Source organism: Rattus norvegicus, chromosome 14 (assembly GCF_021556685.1).
Source record: "Rattus norvegicus strain SHRSP/BbbUtx chromosome 14, alternate assembly SHRSP_T2T, whole genome shotgun sequence".
NCBI lineage: Eukaryota > Metazoa > Chordata > Mammalia > Rodentia > Muridae > Rattus > Rattus norvegicus.
The window spans coordinates 83,051,124-83,076,902 of NC_141547.1; the positions used below are offsets into that span (position 1 = coordinate 83,051,124).

At 49.5% G+C, this 25,779-nt stretch overlaps 1 protein-coding gene across 48 annotated transcripts in view; it reads right to left on the bottom strand.

Annotated features, from left to right (window-relative positions):
- The window catches only part of Osbp2 (oxysterol binding protein 2), a 161,555-nt gene that overhangs the window by 21,776 nt on the left and 114,000 nt on the right, over nt 1-25,779 (bottom strand). For all 48 annotated transcript variants that reach the window (XR_015636660.1, XR_015636661.1, XR_015636662.1 and 45 more), the window contains 1 exon segment: nt 1,378-1,634. Coding sequence is in view for 27 of the 48 variants with exons in the window: in NM_001107232.2 (NP_001100702.1) it covers nt 1,378-1,634 (257 nt within the window). In the remaining 21 variants the exon portion in view is untranslated.

A 25,779-nucleotide genomic window follows, 5' to 3' on the forward strand; every position in this document is an offset into this window, starting at 1 on the left:
TTGATTATATGCCGCTTGGGGAGGGCCTCCCTAACTGTGAAACCAGGTAACTACAGTGTCATAGCACCAGCAAAGGCACTGAGTGACATTTGGTATCCTCAAATGGAGGAGGAAATACTGAGAGGGAGGTAGGGACGCTGTCCAGCCTTTGGGACACAAGAGCCTGCAGCACTAGCCACAGAGCCCAGGCTCTTAGGAACTGTTGAAGGGACCTCCCTCACTTGTCCCACTGAAATCAAAAAGCCTGTGATATGGCCCCCTTTCAGGAATGTAAAAGACTTTCCTTGTGGGGGAAGTGGCAGGCTTGACCTGGGTAAGAAGCAAATGTTTGCCTTTTGACCTCAGGGGTGTGTGTGTGTGTGTGTGTGTGTGTATGCATGTGTGTATATGCATGTGCACACGTATGTGCCTGTGTGTGTGTATGTGTAGGGGGGGTTCCTGGCAGGGCTTGCATCTTTTTGTTCTATTAAAACACAGGCATATCAGCACTTGGACGCTTACGGGGCTGGCGATGGGGTAGGGTGGGGAGAATCTCCTTTATTTGAGATTCTCCACTGCAAGGAGAGTTCCAGACAGATGTGGGCTGCTGGAAGCTCCAGCCGGGTCACAGTCAGGATAGGTGGGAGTGAAGATGCAGCCAGACCTCCACATTTAAGGGACTAGGAAAGAGTGGTTTGTACGGCTAAGGGTAACTCCCGTCTCTGAATCCCCAGCCTTTCAGGGGGATCTGGGTAGGACTTCAGCCGTGGTTATCAGAGGCTGTGTGGCAGCATAAGGGTGACAGACGTAGTGAAGGATGTACCGGAAGTTTGGGGACTGGGGATGTGGTGTAGTGGTAGAGCACATGCTTAGCGTGTGTGCATGGCCCTGGTTCCATTCCCAGTGACATACAACATGCCAAGGACTCAGAGAGGTTCTGAGAGGAGTGAGGCCCCCCTGGCCTCAGAGTAAGCCAGGAGGAGGTCCTGGCTGTTTGCAGAACACGTTTGTGCACAAACACGCATACACATGCATGTACATGTGCACGCGTGCGCGCGAGCGCACACACACACATACACACACAATAAATGTTTGTGCTTGAGTAGAGGATTACAGCTTAATGGAGGAGCACTGGCCTAGCATGGATGAGGCTCTAGGTTGTCCTCAGCTCATGATAAACAAGGGAAAGAACAAAGTCAGAAATGGTCGTGTGGAAGAGATGATATAAACAGAATGTTGGTTTGTGAGGAAAGGTATTGGTTTTGGAGAGCAACCTGGAGCCACAGGGAGCAGAGTGCTGGTCTGTCAGGCACCCACCCGCCGGAGACCTGTTGCTGATAGGGTGCCCCGTCCCCATCCCGAAGCTGTGTGGCAGATGCTGCTGGTGGGAGCACTTACGTTGATCATAGCATTTGATGTGATGCGGAAGAGGGTGGCCCGCTCGTTCACAACCTTCAGCTTCTCCCCACTCTCTGATGGGATCTTAAGACTGTCCAGCTCATTCAGGGAGCGCTGGAGGGCAGCGCCATGCTTGGCAATGAGGTCATTGCACGTGCCGAGGTCGTCTAGCTTCAGTGAGAGGGTCTTAAGAGTGTGGTGGAGATCACTGTTGTCAGCAGGGGCAGCAGGCTCTTCGTCGTCGTCCCCAGAGTCATCTGAAGAGAGAAACACAAATGGCTGTAACCAACCAAGTCAGAGCCTCTAATGTGTGGGCTGCAGATGGCAGAACTCCACATCAGAGTGACCAGTGTCCCAGACTGTCGCCCACATTGCTCCTGGCCAAGGCTGCTGCACCTTAGCCTGGTGAGCCTATCTATGTCTAGCTGAGTCAACGGGGGCATAAGACAAAGGGGAGCTCGCTGGAATGACAGGGCTGTGGAGGGACCAGACTCCAGGTGCCTACCTGCACACAGGTCCTAGCTCCACTAGGTCACAGCCTGAGGTCACAGTGAGCCACACTGGTGGAGCACAGGTAACTGAGAAGGAACAGCAGGCCTCCCAGGATAATCAATACTTCTGGCTAACTCCATGCCTGTCCCTAGCCATGCCAACTGTCCCTTGCTCCCTGAAAACACTTGAGTACCCCTGCTTGGGGCCTCTCTTCCCACCCACTGTGTCACTGATGCCTGGAATACATACACATAAACCAAGGTGTCACTGCCCTTACCGTCTGAAGCCCAATTCAACACCACTCCCTCTCCACAGACTGCATGAGGATTCCCCCGTGCCACAGTCAAGGCCACATTCTTGTCACCAGACCCACAGCCTGGACCATCTTCCCGATAATCTCTACCCACCCATCCCCCTTGCAGAACACAGCCCCTGACAAAAAGATGGTGTGAGGTGACATCAGGGCACCCTCTCCTTGGTGCTAGTCCGCTGGGACTTCTGTGCAAGGGCCTGTTCCCACTCACAGCTCACACAGGTGCACAGGAGTCCTTGTTTCTTCCCATCTTGCTAGCCTGACCCATGTCCTCAGGGGCCTCTATGGGCAGCTGGTCACCCTGCTGCTGCTTTGGTACTGGCATGGGATAGCCAAGGGGCTGACACAAGCCCGTGAACTTCCCAGTGCCCGTCTGCTAAAGTTTTCGGCAGTGCCTTGTTTTAGAAATAATCAGCAACAACTTTTCTTAGATGAAGGAAATATGCAACCAAGATATAAAATTAAAAGGGAGGAAAAAAGAATGCGTATTTTGAGAGAACAGATTTCTCCCCACAGTAGGTATGTGTGGGTGGACATAACTTGGTCACTGTTCTGAGTGTGTCCTGAGCTCACAGCAATGCTGGACTGGCTGGCTGCGCAGGACCTGAGCGAGGGGGAGCTGGGAGAAGCATCTACTGCACACTGTGTCCCTGCCAGCTACAGAGGCCTCGGGCTAATATCCAGTCCCATCCCCCACTGGCCAGAGCAACTGTGGCCCAGAATGATCCAGTTCCAGGAGGCCACAGGAGTCACTGAGGGGTGCTCTGGGCATCCCTGGAAAGATAGATAGATGGACAGCAGACCTTCCTCGCTTTCTGCAAGAGAAAGAGTGTGGTTCCCAAGATGCCAAGCTGTGGGCAGTCTCAGTGCGTGGTGCCCAATGGGTGGAGCAGGGACTTGACTCCAGCTCTGATTGGTTGTTGGCCTGGCCTTTCCTCTGAACCACTGTCAGCTGTGCACCCAGTCACTCAGGTCAGCCTCAGCTACTGTACACCATAACCCAGTAATGGGGGTCTGGGGGCAGAAAAGGTCCTGAGGGCTGGAGAGATGGCTCAGCAGTTAAGAGCACTGACTGCTCTTCAGAGATGCTGAGTTCAATTCCCAGCAACCACATGGTGTCTCACAACCATCTGTAATGAGATCTGATGCCCTCTTCTGACATGCAGATATATATATATATATATATATATATATATATATATATATATATATATATATATAGAACACTGTGTATATAATAAATAGGAAAGAAAGAAAGAAGGAAGGAAGGAAGGAAGGAAAGAAGGAAAGAAAGAAAGAAAGAAAGAAAGAAAGAAAGAAAGAAAGAAAGGGTCCTGAAATTGACAGGCCCACTCCAGGTATATACTGGGTAGAATCTAAGAGCCAATCGTGGCCCCATTCACAACAGCCAGTATATAGAACCAGCCTAGATTCCATTTGAGAGGAGATACACAATGAGTTACATTGTTTGAAGGAAAATGGATGGAGCTGGAAGTTGTCATAAGTAAGACAAGCTGGGCTCAGGTAAGTCATATTTCATCTCAGGAGAAAATATGGATTTAAAAAGGAGTTTGAGACGAGGAGGAGGAGAAAGAGACTAGCAGGAGGTGGGATGTGGAAGCATAATGGGGCATGTTTGGAGACCAGCAAATGCACACCCACGGAAAGGACCTAATGAAGCCTCTATTGTTTAAAGGGCTCCTTGGGGCCGTCAGGCAAGAGAATTCTAGAATATTTGGATCTGTCTATGGCAGTCTCGGTGCTGAGGAGCTCCTGGCACTGAAGGACGTGCCTCCTTCCTTGGCAAACAACCAGATGGGGGCCCGTCCAGTTGGGGCTTGCTGGCCATTTGATGTAGCTTACATGGTGAATTCAAATTCAAGAAGGGCAGCCAGAGACCCTTGTGAGAGAGGGGGGGAGGGAGAGAAGGAAAGAGGAAGAGGAGGAGGAGGAAGAGGAGGAGGAGGAGGAGGAGGAGGAAGGGTGGGAAAATGTGTGGACAGCACCTGAGGAGCCTGAGGTTGCCCTCTGGTCTCCACATGAATGCACATGGACCTGCACACAGATGAATTTGAAAAAAAAAGAGAAGAAATTACAAGGACATATTATTTGCACAGACTTGCACACATCTTTCTGTGTATTTCATCTCTCAATTATCGTAATTTTCTCCTCATAATACAGTTTGAATACATTCAGGATGAACGTAATCTTTTTCATTTGTACTTTGTACAGTGGTCGTTTCGATTTTTAGATGTAGAGTCAGTGGGTACGGGAAGGTGAGCTGTATTACATCTACAAGTAAAAATTATCAGGGGTTGGGGATTTAGCTCAGTGGTAGAGCACTTGCCTAGCAAGCGCAAGGCCCTGGGTTCGGTCCCCAGCTCCGGAAAAAAAAAATTATCTAATACGGTAGTAGTCCTTAAACCCGGAAATACAATGGCATTAGGTCAGCTTCTGGTTTCTGAGTGACATCCCTGGCAGGTTTCCACCAAGTGATGCAAACAGCCGAGCAGTGGCTGAGTGTGTGGACGTTTGCTGAGCACCCCATAGCCAGCCACATGCTCATAGCTAGGACAATGGCTGCATGGCTTCTGTCCCCATTGCACCTCTGATGTGAGCCTCTACCAGGATGAGTTTATCCCAAGGTCAGGACCAAGCATTTAGACCACGATGCGGTCACAGGGCTGCGGCTCTCAAGCTTATACATGCTTTGAGGGTCCTAAAGTTTTTATGATCCACATACGCCGTTCCCACGTTCTACTCAGAATAAAACTCAGGGTCAAGGAGGACCTGCAAAGAACATTAAATATCCAATCACTAAAGAAAAACCTCAAAGACTCATCAATACAGCTCTCGCTAAGCCTTCTGAAGACAGTAAGTTCAACGGAAAATTTCAACTATATTAATATAGGAAGAGCAGCAGAAACTGAGACCTGAGGCCAGTCAGGGGCATGTTCCTTTGGGGGTCTGGGGTCACACAGCGGTTCTCCCAGGTACTGGGTCCTCAGAGGTTCAGAGGGAGGTGGGCAGGGTTGTGCACCAATGAGCAGTCCTTTTGAGAAACAGTGGAAACACAGGTCTGCTTGAGCACCTCCCAGCAAGTTAAAAGCTTTGCTGCCCAGGACTGTACAGGAGAGCGCCTGACCCCCAGTCACAAGTTTTACAATAAACCAGTAGGTGGTTGGCAACTGTCACCTCTGAGTCAGGCCAGGAGTGTTGAGCAGGAAGGTGGCATTGTGCTGGGTGTCTGGTCTGGGCTCGGCTCCCACCATGTCATCTGAGAGATTGCGCAGAACCCTCCCCAGACACCCGCAATGGTTTTGAGCTGGGGAGCAGCCACCTTTCTTAGTCACCTCTATGAACCTCACCTCGGAGGTGAGGAGGCTTGGGTCACTTAACTCCCTGGGGAGGAGGCGGCCCTGGTTCCTGGCTCTGGAGTCACCTACTTTTCTGGGCTACCTCCATTATCTGTGATGTAAAAACCATCTTGGTCTCTGTCCTGAGCAACTTATAGTGCCTGCAGAGAGATGGATGGGCTCTGGTCCTTGGATAAGGGACAGCTTCCTAATAGGGAAGAGGACCATAGAAAGAAGCGTGGCCCTGTTACAGAGGTGACGGAGAGGGTACTGCTGGGGACTCTCCTCTCCTGTACAGCCAAGGGTCCTGGGCTGCCTGGCGTGGCTGGGGTCCCAGAGCCCCCTTCACTATCTTCCTCCCATCCCCCTCACAGTCACGGTCCAGTGGAGACGGACAGCACCTGGAAGCAGGGCATTCCTGTGCATCCTGAGTTTCCTGGTCACACTCTAATGGGGCAGCCAGGCAAAGCATAGAGGGCAGCCTCACCCCTGGCTTCCTGTGAGAGCAGGAACCAGTCCAGTCAAGGTCTGGCTCCTCAAGGCCTGCTCCATCCAGGCTCACGCTTGCTTTGAGATGGGTACACAGAGGCCCGGAGAGAGGGTGTGACTCATGCCAGGTGTCCAAGTGGCACTTACCAGCCTACATTAAACCCTTATTTTGCCCAGGTAGCTAAGATGTTTTGTGGGGGGGCCTCAGAGCCTGAGACCCTGGGTGGGTCATCCTTCTATTTAGTAGGTTCCCTGGGAAGCTAGTGGGGAAGGGTCACTTATCGGAGCCCCCAGGTGGTGAGCGCTGGCCTCTGATCGCATGCTGTGCCCAGCTGCTGATGGCAGGGGCCCTGTGGGGGGCCCTCAGGTCTGCACTGGCAGGGTGCCAAGCAGGGACGCTGTGCTTCACCTGTCCTCCCAGCAGCGGCCTCCTGAGAGCGCAAACTGGAGAAATGCAGGGGTGACCTAGGAAACTATCTTTTCCAGGCCGCAGCAGGGAGGGAGGGGCCAGTCAGAGGAATACAAAGTGTACACAACACCCACTCTCTGCCTGGAGAGGGGGTGGGTGTTGGCTTCTCCATGCCCAGCCTGTGCCTAAACCGTCTGATGGGTCAAGGCATGCCTCTCTTTCTCTTCTGTCTTCTGGGAGCACACTGCAAAGCCATGATGCCTCTAGCCACCTACGCCTACCCTCCTTCACTGAGCCCAGGCACCCGCTCTGCCATATTTGGGGCTCTGCCTGGCTCTCTGCATGGCTGGTACTTCTGAGAACTGAAGAGCTAATGATGGCTTTGAACACTTGATCTTCCTAACTCTGCTTGCTGAGTTCTGGGATTACAAACATGGCCAAGAAGAGGGTAGAACGATGGTTCCTGGTTTATGTGACATTCGGGATGGAACCAAGGAGAGTAAGTGGGGAAACAGGTTTGGAGTGGACCAGTCCTACTATGAGCAGGTTGGGGAGCTAGGGCCCATGCCAGCATTCCAGCCATGCTAATAAGATCATCACAAAACTGGTCTGGGAGAGGCACACCAAGTCTTCATGAGATCAAGTAGTGACTTCCAGTCAGGGACCCTGCACATCAAAGCCCCTCTAGGAGGACTTCTGTGAGTGTCTCCTCTTACCTCAGTGGCCCCCATGAGATGAGTGGCCCCATCCCAGGTGCCAACCTGATCAAGAAGTGGATAGAGGGAGAGTATCTATACTGCAGGTGTCTGCAGTCCTCACCAACCTAAGCCTTTGCCTTACTTAGCAGGAAGCTGGCCTCAGCACAGAGGGCAACTAGGCAGACCAAGGTAGGAGCTCACATCCTCCTCAGTGTTCAAAGGGATCCAGGTACTACACTGGAAAGGAGATGGACTGAGATGAGAACTTGAAACTCATAAAGGGAAAAATAAAGTCCTTGGGGTGGTAGCGCGCGCACGCGCGCGCGCGCGCACACACACACACACACACAGAGAGAGAGAGAGAGAGAGAGAGAGAGACATAGACACATCACACACAGAGACATATACACACATACATACAGAGAGAGAGAGAGACATATACACACAGAGACACACACATAGACACAGACATACATACACAGAGACATACGCACACAAGGACACACAGACACATCACACACAGAGACATATACACATACATACAGAGAGAGAGAGAGACATATACACACACACACACACACATAGACACATCACACACACACAGACACACATACACAGAGACATATGCACACAAGGACACACACAGACACATACATACACATACACATACATACAGATATACACATAGACACATACACATAAACAAATACACAGACACATACACACATATACACACAGAGACACACATATAGACACAAAGGAAGAGGAGAAAGAAGAAAGACATGAGTGTAGGGCAGAAGCTGAAGCTGAAATGATGGACGTGCAAGCCAATGGACACCAAGCATCACCAGCAACACAGGCCACACGAAGAGGAAGGTGTAGAACAGATTCTTCCCTTGAGGCTTCAGAGGGGTCTGGCCCCACTAGCACCTTGACTTTAAACGTGTGGCCTCTGGGATGTAGAAAATAAATCCCAGTTGCCTTAATCCACCGGTGTGTGGTAGGTGGTCAGGAACGCAGCACCAAGGAACTAAAGCAGTGACTTAAAACGGAAGGTTTATTGCACGTTCGAAACTTCCTATAATCAGGGTGGAGGTAGAGCCGTGATCCCCTCCCTGATACTTAGGTGAGGGGAGTGGATTTGCCTTCAAGGCTGGCTGTTGAGTAGTTCTGACTCCCATTTCTCCCTCTTTAAGAACCTTGGAGGTTGTGCTGGGTCCCACCAGCATGATCTCCATCTCAAGATCTGTAACCTAACCACACCTGCCCCGTCCACCGTCCCCCTGCTATGCAAAGCATCAGAATCACGGGTCTTGGGGGTGAGGACATGACATCTTAGAGCCACCAGTAGACAACTGCCTGGGATTGCTAAAACCTACCACGTCCTTCCTCTGTGGCTGCCCACGGGGGTTGGACTCTCTGACCCAGGGTGGATCTCTGGGTGGGTTAGCTGATCACTGAGACTCCTTTCTGGGTCCAGGGACCTCATGAACCCTCTGGTCTCTCTGAAGAGGTAGACACAGATGCCACTCTGGCTAGTAACTCTATATGAAAATGATGGTCTGGTGTAGGGAGGAGCCTGGTGGCCCTGTGTCAGCTTTCACAGGGCCTGTGTTAAGTGTGTCAATCCCGACGCTAAGGGTATTTTAGGAAGTATATATTCATAGTATAAAATAATGCACGACACATGCTTTGACCATTCCACCCCATTACTCTCTCTTGCTGAGTCTTTCCGAGCAACCCCACTAATTCAAGACACACACACACACACACACACACACACACACGCACACACACACACACACAAATGTAGCTTAGAGTCCGAGAGAGAGAGAGAGAGAGAGAGAGAGAGAGAGAGAGAGAGAGAGAACGAGAACGAACAAAACCAGGATTTGACGGAACCTGGCTTATTTCTCTTAACACAATGACCTGCAGGTCCATCCATGCTCCTTGTAGATGACAATTTTGTTTTGAACGGCAAAATAAGGCTCCCGATAACACCATATTTTGACCTGCTGGTTCTGTGCCGGGGCTGCAGTAAACTCAGATGTGATGGTCTCTTTACCAACTTGCATGCTCTCCTCACTCAGGGTCACAGCACTCCAGACAGTGACAGGGAGTTTTAGCACTGGTGCTGCACAGCTGAGCTGCCATGGGGATGTAAACATCCTCTGGGGAAGGAGTAAGTGGAAGTGCCCAGTGCACGGCAGCACAGAGCTGGCATGTAGTGTGGCCCGGGGCCCCAGGCTCCACTCCATGGACTCTCCACTCCCCCACCAACACAGGCCGTGTTTATACAGTGCTGTCTGGTTTACTCCGCATCAGAGGTAAGACTGCAGACAATTCCTGTTCCCTATGCCCCAGCTCCCCATGAGGGCTCCCCAAGTCTCTCTAGTAGTAGGAGGTAGAAGACTGGCTGTGGAGGCCCCTCTGCACGCACCACCGGGGTGACAGCCCTCTTTTCCAAGGATGCTCCTAAGGAGGACAGGTTGCTACGGCAACTGTGGTGCCAGGTGAACTATTTTTAGAAGCAGAGCTTTCTTTCATCTTTGGAAAATGGATATTGGTGGGGAATCCCTGTATGTATGGGGTGGGTGGGGGTGGGGTAGCTTTTTAACCAAGAATGAGCAAAAGCTGCAAGGCTGGTTTAGTCTGAGGGAGGTGACATGTAAAGATGTCCTGTCCCCTCTCCAACCCTTCCCATCACCACTGCTTGCTTTTCAGTGGGGTTCTGGTTGTCATCATCTCTCCAAGAGGTCCTTGGGTTCAAGTCACAGGCGGACCAGTGGGGAGCCCAGCACAGGGGTGAGACTGGCCAGTGTCCCCAGAGCAGTGACAGGGAAGAAAACAGTGAGAAGCCTAGAGAGGGGGAATATGTGACAGAAAGCCACCAAGGGCTCCAAGGAACTGGGCGGACCCTCAAAGCCAAGGCCTGGCCCTCCTGAGTGAACCTCCCAAGGGCATCCTGTGGGGCTCTAGTTCTGCTAGGCTACCTTGTGGCAAGCCAGATGATGCCTTGCCCCTAGAGGGGGCAAGAGTCTGAGACTCTGAGAAGACTGGCCACCCAGACACTGGAAAACATGACAGGATCTAATCTGATGGAAAATCAGATAATGGCGGGTAATGAATGAATTGTGCAACCTTGGCAGATGGAAACACCAGTCAGGGCTCCAGTGTGCTCTCCTTCCTGGCCTTGCCAGGGCCCGTCCCATCCCTTCTCCCACTTAAGACCCAGGAAAGTGTACTGAGGAAGGTGAGACATGTTCTCCAGGATAAGGTGGAGTGCAGCTCCTTTGTTCGCCTGGGACCACTAATACCAGAGCTGCCAGGGAACCTCTCGTCTTCTAGCTAGAAAATGCTCAAGGGGCCCTGCACAGGGAACACCTTGGATGACAAAGAAACTTGCTCTCTAGATGGCCTGGAAGCACAAGCCTGTAATCCTAGCTACTCAAGAGGCTGAGGCAGGAGGATTGAAAGTTCAAAGCCTGCCTGGCCAACTCAGTGAGACCCTGTCTCAAAACAAACAAACCAAAAAAAAAACCCAAAGTCTGGGCCCCTATGGTATAGAGTGCTTGCTCAATAAATCTGAGGCCCTGAAAATCAACCCCCAATACAAGAAAGAAACAACAAAGAACAAAGTTTGTTTCCCTTCATCCAGGCACTGACTGGAGGGAGCCAGCGTGCACAGAATCAGAGCCACTGCAAGTTCCAAAGGGCACATGAGCACGAGTCAGGTGGCCCACAGGGGCGGGTGCCATTCCTCAGCAGAAGGCCTGTCACCTGGAGCAGCAGGCTGCACCCCACTGGCCTCGGTGTGAGGGCAACTCCTGGGCAGCTGCCTCTCCTCCCGGAGGTAAGGTATGGAGGCGTGAAGGCAGAGCCTAAAACAGTCACTTGCCCCACTCATGCCACACCTGCGGTGATGTCACACTCAAACCTGGTACCCACATCCCCCTCCAGTCAGCTGAGGGCCCAGTGCGGATTCATGGAGCCATCCTGAAGGACTGCAGGTGCGCATCCTGGGCCCAGCCCTGGGGACAGCTGGTCCTTTCCAGGGTTTCTATGCCCCTCACCCTCCGGTCCTGGTGAATCCTCCCGCCAGGTAATGAGGATGTTGGAAAGACTGGGAGCTGGGGCAGGTGTGGGAGGAATGGACTGGTGCCAGATGTACACGGGAAGCTTCACGGTGTGGACCCAGCAGAAGGGTTGCTCTGCTTCTGACCCCAACCTCTGGGGATGGGCGCAGCAGAGCTGAGGAATCAAATTCTCCCCCACCCCTGCCTGCACCCAGCAGGTAGCTACCTCCCCAGCAAGACTCCACCAGGTCTGACTCTCCTCTCCCACACCAGCCTCCGCTGAGCACCTCTGTTTGATCCAGTCAGAAGCTCCTGCCTCAGGCCAGGCACCACGTTCCAGGGGAGTCTGGTGACTTGGGGGTGTGTAGGAACTTCATGCTACAGCCCAGACCAGAGACAGAATCAGATGCTGCCTGAGGCCCTGCCAGCTTTGACCTCAGACACCTGTCCCCCATGCTCTGGGTGCCACCTCCCAGCTCTGCAGAGGTAGCAACCAAGGCAGATCTCCCTGCCACCCCCATTATCCTGACATCTCAGTAGACCCAGCTTTCCCCTAATTTGCATGATGGAAGCTGGTCCTAGACCACACTACATAGATTCTTCGTTGGCTTATGTTCTTATCATCGTGAGCTTTGCTCTATCTCTACAGCTTGGTTCCCTGTGGGCTGTTGGTCTGCATCCCGTTCATTTGCGGGCTGTGCCTTCCCCATAGCACTGGTTGTTTTCGTGAGGTTGGAGATCCAGGGCAGGGGGCATCTTCTTGTCTTTACTAGCATAAGATAGAGGCGCCACCTCTGGGCAGACCCAAGCATAGGCCTTGGAAGCTACTGATCTCTCCTTGGGCAGACCTTGGAGCAGGTCACTAGGCTGAGAGTTGGGGGGGGATCAGCCTTGACCTTTGATTGTTTGTTTTGGGACAAGGTTTCTCCATGAGGCCCTGGCTGGCCTAGAACTTGCTAGGTAGACCAGGGTGGCCTTCAACTCAGAGAGTTGTCTGTCTCCTGAGTGCTGGGATTAGACGTGTGTACCACCACTCACACCCCACAAGAACCTTGAATGGATGATAAATGCATTGGTGAGCCTTTCACGTGACGTGCTGCTAATGCCCATCTCAGGGTCAGAGCAAGTGCAACTCACACCCAAAGCGCGGATCCAGCAAGCCACACAGAAGCACCGAGCCAGTCACCGGAAACTCTCGGGCTTACATTTTCCTGGCCCAGACACTGCCCTGATGGCTTATCCTTGGAAAGCATCTGATACTGGTGTAGTCACAGTAGAATCTTCCGAGGGCAGTGCCTCCACGTAATGGAGGGCAAGTGGAGACAAAGAAAAGGGCTGTGTCTCCGGGAGCCTCAGGGTCCAGAAAGGGCAGGGTCCCCAAGTGCCAGAGCTGGGCATCCACGCAGGACTGCATAGGCAGGCACCTGATAGATGAAGGGGTGACCCCAGAGACATGGACTGGGAATGTGTTTCATTGGTGCCACCAAGGCAGCAGGCCTACTCAGGATGGCTGGGGTTCGGGTCTGGGGTTCGGGCCTTACATTTTGCTGTCCATGCTTCTCGAACTAAGAACAGAATCAAAAAGCAAGGGAACCTCTTCAGTTCCATGACTCCTCCATGATCTGCCCTGCAGAGACCAGGCCTTGGCCGTGTAGTCCCACACTGCAAACCTTGGACATCTCCCACACTTCTAGCTGCAGCATGGTCCTGGGTCTGTTCTCACTCTTGGAGACAGGTGGCCTCCAGGCTGAGCTGGTTGGGGGATTGGGCCGATGCAAGGCCTGAGAGGGAAAAGGTATTAGAGAAGGAAAGATAGGGAGGGAGAAAGGGGAGGTGTCTGAGTGCAGAGCCTGAGAGGAGAGGCCCATGTCAGTGGGCTGTCAACTCCACTTCTGGAGACCCCCCATTTCTCAGCAGCTGCTCCTCACAGCCTATTAGATACTCCCCAAATCCTAAGCAATGACAAATCCCCAAAGCCTGGCTGACATCCCCCCATCACCTGCTCAGGAACCTCTTACGTAGGTTGAAGAAACTCAAACAGGCCAGTGACGCACCTCCCATATGTTCTATGAGCACATCAAAACATGATCTAGAAAAATCCGAAACCCCATAGTCAAGGCAGTTTTGTGTTACAGCAGTCTGCAGAGGGCCAAATTTCCACCCAAGACCTACCTTGGATAAGCTCAATGGTGACCTTGATAAGGTCCCTTTAAATAGGCCACCTTAGTGCTAGGACCTTTAAGTGCTAGACCGACCAGCCAGGACCTAATGAAATCAGTAGGTGGTCTGGACAGCCTTTAGAGGGCTGTGCTGAGAACAGTAAGGGCTATTTAGAACTGGAGGGCCTTCGGGTCTCTGGGTTCTGTCCTGTATAAGGTCCATGTTCTTAGTTCAGGCCTTTCACTCAGAGTTCTGGGCAGCAACACCACCACTCACTCACAGGCTATGCAGAACCCCTTTCACGCCACCCATTAAGTACTCTTAGGGCTACCACACTCTTGTGTCCTGAGCCCCCATTAATGTAGCAAATGCTGCTACCAGGACCTGTGAGATGGCTCACCAGAACAAGGTGCATACCACCAGGGCTGAAGACCTGAGTTTGCTCCCCGGACCCCCCTTGGTGGAAAGAGAAACCCAATCCCTGCGATTGTCACACACACACTTTATTTTTTAAAGACTGCAGCTATGGTTTCAATATGGTTTAAATCAGTCCTGCAAAGGCTCAAGTGGCAGTGTCAAGTCATGATAGAACCTTTGAAAAGTGGGATCAGGTCACTGGAGCACTGACCACGGAAGGGATTGACAGGGTTCTCTCGAGACCCTGGCTAGTGTTCAAGCATGAGTTGTTATAAAAAGACCAAGCCTGACCCTGAATCCCTCTTGCTCCCTGCCTCGCCATGTGACCTTCCACTCACGCTCGTGTGATGCCACTGACCAAGAGGCTCTCACCAGAAACAAATGGGCACTGCTCCACCTTGGACTTTAAGGCACCAAAACTGTGGGCTAAACTTCCTTGTTTTCAAACGTACCTAGCCTCAGGTAGTTTGGCATAGTAGCAGAGAATGGACTACTGAAAGTACTGGGACCGTGTGAGGCCCATGGTCACCTTGGGGGCTGCTTTCTTTCTGAGATTGGGCTACAGGGATCCAGAGAATGTGTTCGGAAGGCAGGGTACACCTACCAGGCAACACGGGAACAACACCCTTCTCCTGCTAAAACAAACCTAGAGGGGTTGGGGATTTAGCTCAGTGGTAGAGCGTTTGCCTAGCAAGCGCAAGGCCCTGGGTTCGGTTCCCAGCTCCGAAAAAAAGAAACAAACAAACAAACAAACAAACAAACAAAACAAAAACAAACCTAGAAATACACAGCCTATTAAAATGCCCTTGGATAACGAAAGTAAAAATATATTCTAAGCCCGAGCGAGAGAGGCTGGGGCAGTGGATCTTCAGACGGAAAGAAGAAGACAGCAAATGGAAATGCAGGCCCAGACAGTAGGAATGAAGAAGGCAGGAAAAGACACTACACAAGAAATATTGAAAATAACTGTATTGTTTCCACTTTTAAAATTCACATTTGACGATAACTGGTTCTATGATGCTCAAAAAGCATCTTATGGAGTTATGTTCCGTGAAAGGAAACCAGGGCCCAGCACCGAGAGCAGAGGGCGTGGGGGCATTGCTTCAGGCTCATACCTCTTAACTGGGATGGAATATTATTTAGACAACTACAGAAAGTGAAAGGTACAGGGTGTCAACCCCAGATCAACCACCAGAAGAGACCACGTAGCTCATGGACTAAGGAAAAGGTATTGAAGACTAAAAGTAGACCATGGGAGAGGGAGGGTGAGGAAAATAGGCAGGACAAAACAAACAGCAAAACCCAGTAGGATGTCAGCCAGATGTGGTGGGATGCAATTGCAGCCACAGTTACTTGGAGTTTGGGGGAGCAAAGGAAGATCACTGAAGCCCAGGAGCCTTAGTCCTAGCTGGAGGCCCTGTGGGATCTGCCTCTAACTGAAAACCAGAACCAAAGGATAAACAGGCAGAGATTAACACTAAGGAAAAATGGTCTCAGCAGTTTAATTAAAATACAGAGACTTACAGGGTTGGGTACTAGCTCAGTGGCGGAGTGCCCTAGAATGAGCAAAGACCCAGGTTCTATCTACAGCACTGAGTGGGAACAATCGGAGATTTTATCAGACCGCATATTTTTAGAGCATGATGCATTCTATGCCATCTACAGTGTAAATATAAAAGCCCAGATAAAATATCCAGCCATATGCTTTCCATGAGACACACTCAGATGCAAAGAGACAGATGGGTTAAAAGAAAAGGACTGGAAAGGGAAACAGGCAAACACGAATCCCAAGAAAGCGCAAGCAGCCCCATCAGCTTTAGAAAGCAGACTCTGGGCAGACACAGAGGGAGATTTCCTGAGAACTAAAGACTCAGCAGCCTGAGATGACACTGTGAGACCCAAACTGGAAAAATACACCTTGCCGGTTAAAGGCTGTTTGAGTTAAGATAATTAAGAGGAAGCCCCTGTTTGTCCTTCAAGGTAAGGTTTTTATTTGTGATTAGTAAGTAGTTATTAGATCTGATGTGAACCGCAAGACAGGTTTTCTACCTACACTAACTGTGGGACCCCATTCACATGATGGAATCCATGCCCTGTTCCTTCTCCTTCACTGTATCTTTCTAACAATGTGTACCAGCCAACTCTCTGCCCCTCTGGCTGGCAGGGACTGCTCTCTCAAATCCCACTTGGGATGAGGCAGTCAACTGGCCAGTCCTGGATGCACCCCAAAATAAAGCTTGCTTTAATTGGACAATTGGGGAACCAGTCTTTCCTCCTTGGGACTCTCGGGGTTAGCAATCATGGACTCCTAAGTGTGTGTGGTGGAGTTGGAGAGAATGAGGTGAAGGGCACAGGTCTGCAGTCACACAGGTCTCGGGGTTGGCTCACCCAAGCCCATCATGTAGAAAAAATGAGTGTGGGTACAGAGGAGCTTGGTCTCTATGTCCTCGTCTTCTTCCCTACCCATGTTCACAAACACACACAGAGATTTCCCCCGTTTCCCCTACAAATAGTAAGTAAAATAAATCTAAAACAAAAATGACAGCAGTATATACTCAAAGTGAATGGAGCAAAAGAAAGAGCAGAAATGAATGAACTAGAGGCAGAGTAACAATGAAAAAATGAATCTGAAAACGTTAAAAAGTTCTCTGAGGTTAACAGAGTTGGCAATCCCCCAGCAACATCAATTAAAAACTAAAACTGATGTAAATTGCCGACGAGGGGAGAGGGGCGGAGCATTGCTTCAGATCTGGCTGGTATGAAGGGATATTGAAATATGAAAAATTGCTAGTAAGCCCAGCTCTTTCATTAAACAGAAATCTTCCCGAAAGAATGAACTGGAAGCTATATTTTAAAATTCATATAGGTCTCTTTACAGAGTAATTGAACCTAAAATTACAACCTTTCCTTTAAAGAGACCCAGACCTACATTTTGCACTGAGTTCTGCCAAATACAGATCCGAGCGGAAGGTGGGTCAGAAACACCCGAGGGGCTGGTGCTGTAGCAGCAGCAAAGGCAGAAAGATATTGCAAGAAAAGAAAATTTGCAGCCTAAGAACAACCGTCATCAATAGAAGTACAAGTTTTTAAAACAAAATATTAGCAAACTAAGATTACACAAAAGGGGTGATATCCTGAACTGAAATTCATCCTATCTCAGGATATCTCAGGAACTGAAAGTTCTATATTTTAAATGGATGTGATTCATATTAACAGTACAAATTAAAACTGTAACAAACAACATTGAAAAATTATTGTCGAAATTTGACCCTGTAAAGAAGGAACATCCTCACAGATAGAAAGGCATCTATAGAAGGTCTAGTTATCACCAGACTTGATAAGAAGTAAAACCTGAAGACGTGAAACACCGCGTGTCCGTGTTAGCCATCTCAGCCCCACGCAGGGGGCTCAGCCAGTGCAAGAGCCAAGGAAAAGAAACCAAAGGCAACTCACTCCATCGTGTTGCACTGGAAAGCCCCAGGGGACACAGGAGAGTTAGGGTCAGTGCACCAGGGTTTCTCTAACACCAGAAAGAGCACCAGAAAATAACATTTAAACAATACTGCTTGTTACAGTATCAATACCAGCAGTTACAGACGGAGTGTTTCAAAGCTAAGGGAAAGTTTAACAGATAAATAAACATGGCCATGTTCAGGGATCGGTACCTCAGCTTGGCTGCTCACTAAGTCACCTCACTAGTCGGTATAGTTGTTTAAAAACTCAGAAAATAAATATTTGTTACAGATGTGTAAAAATGGGCGCCCTCACACTCATTGGAAATTAAAGGCACAGGCACTTTAGAAAGCAGCTTTGTGGGGTTGGGGATTTAGCTCAGTGGTAGAGCGCTTGCCTAACAAGCGCAAGGCCCTGGGTTCGGTCCCCAGCTCCGAAAAAAAGAAAAAAGAAGAAAAAAAAAAAAGAGGGGCTGGGGATTTAGCTCAGTGGTAGAGCGCTTACCTAGGAAGCGCAAGGCCCTGGGTTCGGTCCCCAGCTCCGAAAAAAAGAACCAAAAAAAAAAAAAAAAAAAAAAAAAGAAAGCAGCTTTGTAAATACCACATAACCTAGTAGTCCACAGACCCAAGAAGAAAGAAAAAATATTGTACTCAAAAACATTCATCTGAACATTCACAGCAGTATTTTTTTTTTCCATAATGGCCCCAAAGCAAAGAAAATTCAGATGTAGTCTATCCGCACGTGGGAATATTACTTGGCAATAAAAAGGAAGAAAGAACTAGCTGAGCACAAGCGTCCTGCCCTCACTCGCTTACTCACTCATCCTCTGATATGGATGCGGCTCCTGCTGCTGTGCCTTCCCTGCTCCAATGGGCTGCACCCCAAACCGTGAGGCAGAGTAAACCCTTCCTTTCTTCGGTGGCTTTCGTCAGGGAGTTTTATCGCAGCAGTGAGTTGTAACTCATGCAGCCAGTGACGTCCCTCCATAGTGCACATATGAGCTGCAAAGTGTCCCACAGGGGGACGACATGTCCAGCCAAAGTTGTAGAGCATGGTGGCAGACAGTGCTGCCCCAGCTAAGCCCCAGGGACCACGGCATGGTCAGACTCTGCCTGTCACACTGTGGGCTTTGCTTACATCGGAATCCCCTCTGGACACCCCAACCTCAGCCTCCAGTGGAACATGCTGTGAGTGAACCATTGACTAACAAGGGCAGAACTCAGGGCCACCCAGGGCAGTGACATAGCCCTCTGTTCCTTCCAAGGGCACTAAAGGAAAGGTGAAGGTGGTTTTCTTTTGTGGTAGTTTCTGTTTTATAGAGGGCGGGTTCTTGAAAGACTCAAGTTGCATTGGTAAAGTGGCACACAGCCCTGCTAACTGGTAGGGACCAGTGCTGAGAGAGAGAGAGAGGGGGGGGGGGGAGGAAGAATGGAGAGAGAGAGAGAAAGAATGAATATGTGTCTGCTGCCAGATCAGGTGCCAGCAACACTTCAGGCTCCATGTTTCATCAAGTCCCCATTCCTCCTCTTTCCCAGAACTACAACTATCATCTCTTGGGGACAGTATGACTGGCTATAGGCTTATCTTGCCTCAGTGTATAATATAGCAGCACCCTGGTGAATGGAGGTTCTTACAAGACACGTACTGTATTATTGTAGACAGCTTGTAGAGCATGGAGAAGGTTGATATCTCCAAACAGGCTCGAACAGCAGGTTTGTAGGGGGAAAAGGAGCCATTCAATAAACAGTGCTGGGCTGGCAGAAATCAACTGCATGTTTTATATCCTCAGTAAAAAAAAAAGAAAAAAAAATTATACCCTCTGCCAAAAAACAAAAGCAAAACAACCTGTGTAGATGCAATAAAGATGCCAGTGTGAACCTTTAAAATACTTTATGAGGAAATGCAGGAAAGGATCTGGGATCTCCACGCAGAAACATAAAGTGATAGCCATAAGGTCTGATAAATCAGCTAGGAAAAACGAGAACAACCGTTAGAACTGGAAATACGGGCGTAAACCCAACCCCTGTGGTCAGTTGATTCCCAGCATGGGTGTAAAGACAGGCAAAAAGAAGAAAAATCCTTTAAGGTAATGTTTCTAGGGCAGAATGCATTAGATTAAAACCCTACTCCCCACCTCACACAGCATACGGAGTTAACTCGGCACAAACCAGCATTCCGTCAGAACTCCATCTATAAAGTTCTTAGAGGGAGACAAAGGCGACACTGCTAGAGTTCGGTTTAGACAATTAGACAAGGCAAACTCTTAGGTTTGCCTTGCGTCAGACGAAGTGGGGCAAACATTTAAAATATGCATAAAGGACTTGCATCCTCTGTGTATAAGTGACCCATAAAACGATAAAAGGACAGCCCCAACCAAAAAGAATAGAAAAAGAGTTTGAGCAAAGATTTCTCCAAAGATAACCAAATCCAATAAATACAAGAAAAAGGGTTCAACGTATGAGCCACCCAGAGAATGGAGACACGACTACATGAGATGCTACAACACTCTAATGGACGCAGTATGAAAAAAGTCGAGGGGTTGGGGACTTAGCTCAATGGTAGAGCGCTTGCCTACCAAGCGCAAGACCCTGGGTTCGGTCCCCAGCTCCGAAAAAAAGAAAAGAGAAAAAAGAAAAAAAAGAAAAAAAAAAGTCGAGCAGGAAACCACAGTTCTCAGCGAGGGTTGAGAGGCTCTGGTACCCCCACACACTGTGGTTGTGTAACACTGTTCAGTCTAATGCTTGGGCAGTTCGTTGTTGGAACACAGTCCAAGAACAGAGCCCTGTGAGAATTCTGAGCGCTTGTGAGAAAACTCCAAGAAACCAAGAGTCTTGTGCCCACAGGTTTTTCAAAACGCAGAACTTTCCTCGGAACGCTTTCGTGCCCCTCCCAGGTGTAGCGACAGAAAGGACTGAGCTTAGTCCAGCTGTCGTTAGTCACGTGTCTCCATGGAAAACCATGTCTTTGTCACATGTGGCTTGTTCTTGTGACTGAGCACCTTACATATGAAACTTAACCCTCAGACTGTGAGTTGCCTGATGCTCTGAATAAAGCTGGCTGTTACATGAGATTTTACCCAGCCTCATTTATCAGCTCCATTCTCCCACGGGCCCCACCCATCCCCACCGACCTCCCCCACCCCCCCAACTGGCTCCCCCACCTCCCACCCCCCCACCTCCCACCCCACCCCTCATCCCTCACCCACTCCCAACCCCTCCACCCACTCCTACCCCCACCCACTCCCACCCCATCCACTCCCAACCCTCCCCCACTCCCCCCCTCCACCCCCGCCCCCCACCTCCCTACTGTCCCCCACCCCCGCCTCAGATCGGTAAACAAATGGCGCCTGAACAGGAACCTGAACTCAGGTATGAGAGGGGGCCTCACAGAAGTGGGTGAGTGAGCAGCACATGGGCAGGAACCAGGGAAGGTTTGGCCTTCTGTTGAGCCCGTGCATCATTTCTTAAACGAGGAGACCAAGTGTAATTCCAGTTTCCAGAAGGAGAAACTTTAGATGAAGAAGCACCGGGCAGAGCCTGGAAGAACACTGACGAGTCAACAATAGCAAGGGGGATATAAGGATATTGGTCACGACAAAGAGAGGGCTGGATGGACAGACTGACGATCAAACCTTAAAACTGATAAAGGAGGCAAAGAAGGCTTTCCCTGTGCAGGCAAAATCAAAAGTGAACACGGAGCCGTCCATGTTGGCGACGGTGCCCTCTGCCCGCTCGCTGGAGCTTCCTTTATAGATGTTCCCTCCTTGGCCTGACCCTGAAGCACAGGATGAGGAGCTGATAATCGAATAATGGATTCTCCCCACTTCTTGATGAGGACTTAGGAGCAACTATGAAGAATCTAACTTTACAACCTCGGCAAGTTAGGGCACGGCCAGAAAAAAAAAGTCAATTCTTCTACCAATCCCATCCCAGACTTGTGAACTGCACTTGGTATTCCCGGTGCAAATGCAACGAAATCAACGTGTTTGCCTAATTATGCACTTACCAATCAATTTAAACTCCAGAAGGAAGGGCGGCATTAAACAGTCCTTGCACACTCTCTCCAGAGAGGAGCCACGGCTACTTGAATCCCGACTAAAAGAGGCATCTGTGAATCGTGTGGATCCTTCACTGCCTTTAAACTTAACTATTTTCCCCACTAAACTGTCTCCTCCTGGCATTACAGCACGAGAGGGTAAACATTTGGAACAGACTTCGTTTACATCGTAAGGGACATTAAATGCTAACTGTTTACCTAACTCTTAATTAGTAAATCAGGAGAGGACCCGATGTCAACCATTGATAGGGGTTTGGTTCTTGTGTATTATTTTTGTTACCCCTAACTAACATCAGTTTAAAAGTGCATTACAGAACCCTGTGGATTGTCAGATTTCCCTTGTAGGTTACTACGGAAGGAGAGGAAACAATTATCCAGCCTGTACGCTATGGGGTTTTCTCATAGGGACCGACTTTGTGATTACAGAAACTGTCCACGCCTCTCCCATTCCACAGGCAGATGCTTGTGTCATTGATGGCTCATCTGTTGGTATGGGGAGGGGAGTTTCATGGTCCAGATACTCATCAGTCCATTAATACTTCTTTCCTCAGCCCAGCAGGTGGAACTGGCTGTTGTGAATCATCTTTCACGGTGAACTCATAAACCCTTAAATATGGTTTCAGATTCTACCTATGCTGTAGGATTGTTTCCAGCAATAGGCTCATGGTCATGCTCATTCTAAGCTCCCTGGATTTACTGCGGAAGGAAACAGGCAAGCTGAGGCATTAACCTGTCCTATTCCCACTTCTCCAGAAGAAAGCTGGGAATGGAAATGCATGTCATTGCAAGTGGGTCCTCTAAACATGATGGCTTCCCTTCCAGCTCCTCCAACCCAGGGCCATCAAGGACAACAGTAGAGGACAGGGGATAGTGCAAGCCACCAGAAAGATGGCAAACCTATAGCTAATGGGCAAAAGGAGACACACGTACTGTATCACCGGAAGTCAAGCCTTCCCACCTGGGGTCCGGCTAAGATCCTCTGCAGCAAGGAAGAAGTTAATCTCCCAATGACCCTGAGTTTATGCCTGGACCCTGGCTTGTAAGAGACTCATTCATTCAACTCATTCATTCGTTTGGAGAAGGGACTTTAATTTTCTTCCTTGGGATTTAAATCACTTCCTGTTTTGCAATAGGACATCTGTACTCCTATTAGAAGGCAAATATGTTTTATCAGACACCAGAACTCTTAATTACATGAGTCTCGTGCCAAGCTATTCTCTAGATTTTTTTTTTGACCAATATAATAACATAACCAATAGTATCGGACATAGTTTAGATCCCTGTTCTTGGTGGTGGGACAGACACACAATGCCTTCACTGTTCTAATAGTAGAATAGCATGATGATATAAACCACTTTGGATATCCTGCTATTAAAATGTAAAAAGAGAGAGAAGTCTGAACACAGTTTAAAAATGGAGCTGTGTGAGAATTCTGAGTGCCTGTGAGAAAATTCCATGAAAACAAGAGTCTTATGACTCCAGTTTCTTCAAAACACAGAACCGTTCTCGAAATGTAATTTTGTGCTCCTCCCGGTGCAATGGGTAGGAGTGAGTTGACTTCCGCTCCATTCTCCCAAGTTCACACCGTTATTAGGGCAGTGAACAGTTCATCAATTAAACCATGAGCCAGCAACTGAGTCACATGGCGCTGAGATCCTATTACTCAGTGTCTACCCGAGAGAAATAAAAACATTATCTCCACTTAAAACCTCTGTGTTCATGGCCAACCATTGATAAACACAATGTTGTACATCCATACAATGGGATATCATGGGACGGTAAAGAGAACTGCAGTCCTGAGGGACACGGATGAACCTGAAGGACATCACGCTGAGTGAAACAAGCCGCGCAGGAACGATTCCACTCAGAGCCGTGGTTCTCAGCTCTCCTAATGCTTTAACACAGTTACTCACACTGTGGTGACCTCCAACTAGAATTATTTCATTGCTACTGTGACTTTGTGATTTTGCTGTTATGAATTAAAATATAGAATCTGATATGTAGGATACCTGATATGCGACTCCCTGTGGAAGGATCTTTTGATCCCAAAAGGGGTCACAACCCACAGGTTGAGAACCACTTAGATGAAATAGTCAGAGCTCATGATCTACAGAGACGGAAGGCAGGCTGGTAGTTGCTGAGGACTGAGGGACAGTGCATGTGTGGCTTTTTTTCAGGAGAGGTAGCGACATTCTACAGTTGGACGCTGATGATGGCTGTGTCATCCAGTAAATGCTTTTAAAAATGCAGAATCACATATTTTAAATAAGGGAATCCCGATGGGATACGATTATAACTCAATAACACTATTAAACAGCGTATCAAAAACGTATCAATAAGCAGAGGAGGGCGAGAGTACGGGTGCTGACAACACAAACACTTCAACCTTTCTCAGCGTTTGGAGATTTTCTTGGAAGTATTTAGGGAGGAATGCAAGTACGAGGCTCCCAGTCCTCACAGAAAACCTATTTCCCGACTGCTTTAACCACGGCTATGCAGAGCGTGTTACCACAAGACACACGAAAAGGGTAACGGTAAATAACGTAAAGACACAGATACATACACAGTGTAGAAGCACAGAAGGTTGGAAGAACCATGTATTACAGACTGACAGGGAGTAGGTATGTGCCCATCAAGGAGCTCACGCCTAAAAAAAGACAAGCCCTCGATGGAAAGCAACGCCACACGAAAGGAGATGTGTCTCACAGCAAGCTAGAGGAAACTGCTCAAGCAAGGGAATACCAACTAATACCACAGGAGACATCATGTCATGAGACTAAGGACAGTTTTGACATCTCCACCGGCCAGAGTGGACCGTGCGAGTGGTGCAGGCAGGGGAAGGTGCTGCATACACTCTGGAAGCTCGTTAGTCACGTGTCTTGTGAACAGCAGTCCCCTTCCTGGATGGACCCCGGACAAGCTTCTGTATGTGAGTGTTCCTGGAGGCGTGTGTGTGTGTGTGTGTGTGTGTGTGTGTGGAAACTAAGGAGGACTGTGCTCACTAAGTCAGGGCTCCCAGTGATGGGCGTGTCCTGGCTGATGTGATTTCAGGCAGTTTACTTTGAAGAGTGTCTTTAAAGATAAGGAGGCGGGCTGGGGGTGTGAACCCCAGCATAAAAATCAAAGCAAAACAAAACAAAACACAGGTGTGGAGACACAGGCCCCCTACCCCAGCACTCAGGAAGTGGAGGCAGCAGGTCAGGAGTTCCAGACCACCCTTGGCTATATAGGAGGTTTGAGGTCAGCCTGGGGTATCCGTGGGATCCTGTCTCCAAAAACTAAAATTAGAATAGAAGGGACAGGGAGGAAAAAGCAGCTGTTTTAGTACAGTTCCCGCTTAGCTTGAGGCCGAGCTCTACCTTCCACCCCAGCACTCAGTAACAGCAACGAGTGGTGGGAGGTGCGGGGGGGGGGGGTAGGTGAGGGGGTGGAAGTGAGGGGGCAGGGGGCGGGGCAGGGGCGGGGCTAGGAGGGCGGGGGCGGGGCGGGGGCGGGGCGGGCAGGGGCAGGGGCGGGGCTAGGAGGGCAGGGAGTTGGGGTCAGGGAATCAGGAATGAGGTGGGGGTGGGGGTGAGAGGGCACAGGGGTGAGGGATTAGGGGGTAAGGGGGTGAGGGTGAGGAAGTGGGGGGATGAGGGGGCAAGGGACTCATGTGAAGGGTGACAGGTGACAGTCTACAATATACAGATGGTGAGCATACAGAGGCTGACCATACAAGACCTTCAACTTCTCTCCATCTTTGAAGGTTTTCATGATAAATATTTGAGAAGAAGTTCAGGTAAGACTAGTCCTCATGGAAAGTGTCTTCCCCGACTATAGTAACGGCAGCCATGCAGTCAGGTTTCCGCCAGACGAAAGCAGTTCATGATAAAGTAGCCATAGTTCCACAAGACACGAATGGATGAAAATAAAAACAAACCCTTCAATTAAAAGTAAAGTATTACTACTCAACGATGAGCCATCTTCTACGTCTTTAAAAACGCACTATATTTACCCATTCGTGCTTGTGTCTGTGGGCGTGTGGGTGCATGTGTGCTGTGAGAAGACAACTTGCAGAAGTCATTTCTCTTTGGGGACTGAACTCAGATCGTCAGGTTTAGCAGCAAGCACCTTAGCCATTTCCACCATCCCCTCAATTCTTGTAGGAGTTTTAAGTGCTATATAATCCTGTGGAGGATTCATGGAGAGACTAGCAGCAGGGTGTGAATCCCTTTAATTATGGGAATGATTTGCAAACTCTGTCTCTGCAGCTTAGCTCCCACATCTGCAAAATGGAGGACAGGACCTCAAACCTGACCAGGGGTCATGGAAAGAGAGCAAGAGATTGGAAAAAGCTGTGTGTGGCGGTGCAATCCTATCACCTGGGAGGTAAAGGCACGTTTGATGCCAGCCTGGGCTACATAGTGAGACCCTGCCACATGAGGTGTTTGCATGGGTGTGTGCGTGTATAGAGCAGAGGATGCTGCTATGTGTTTTCCTTGAT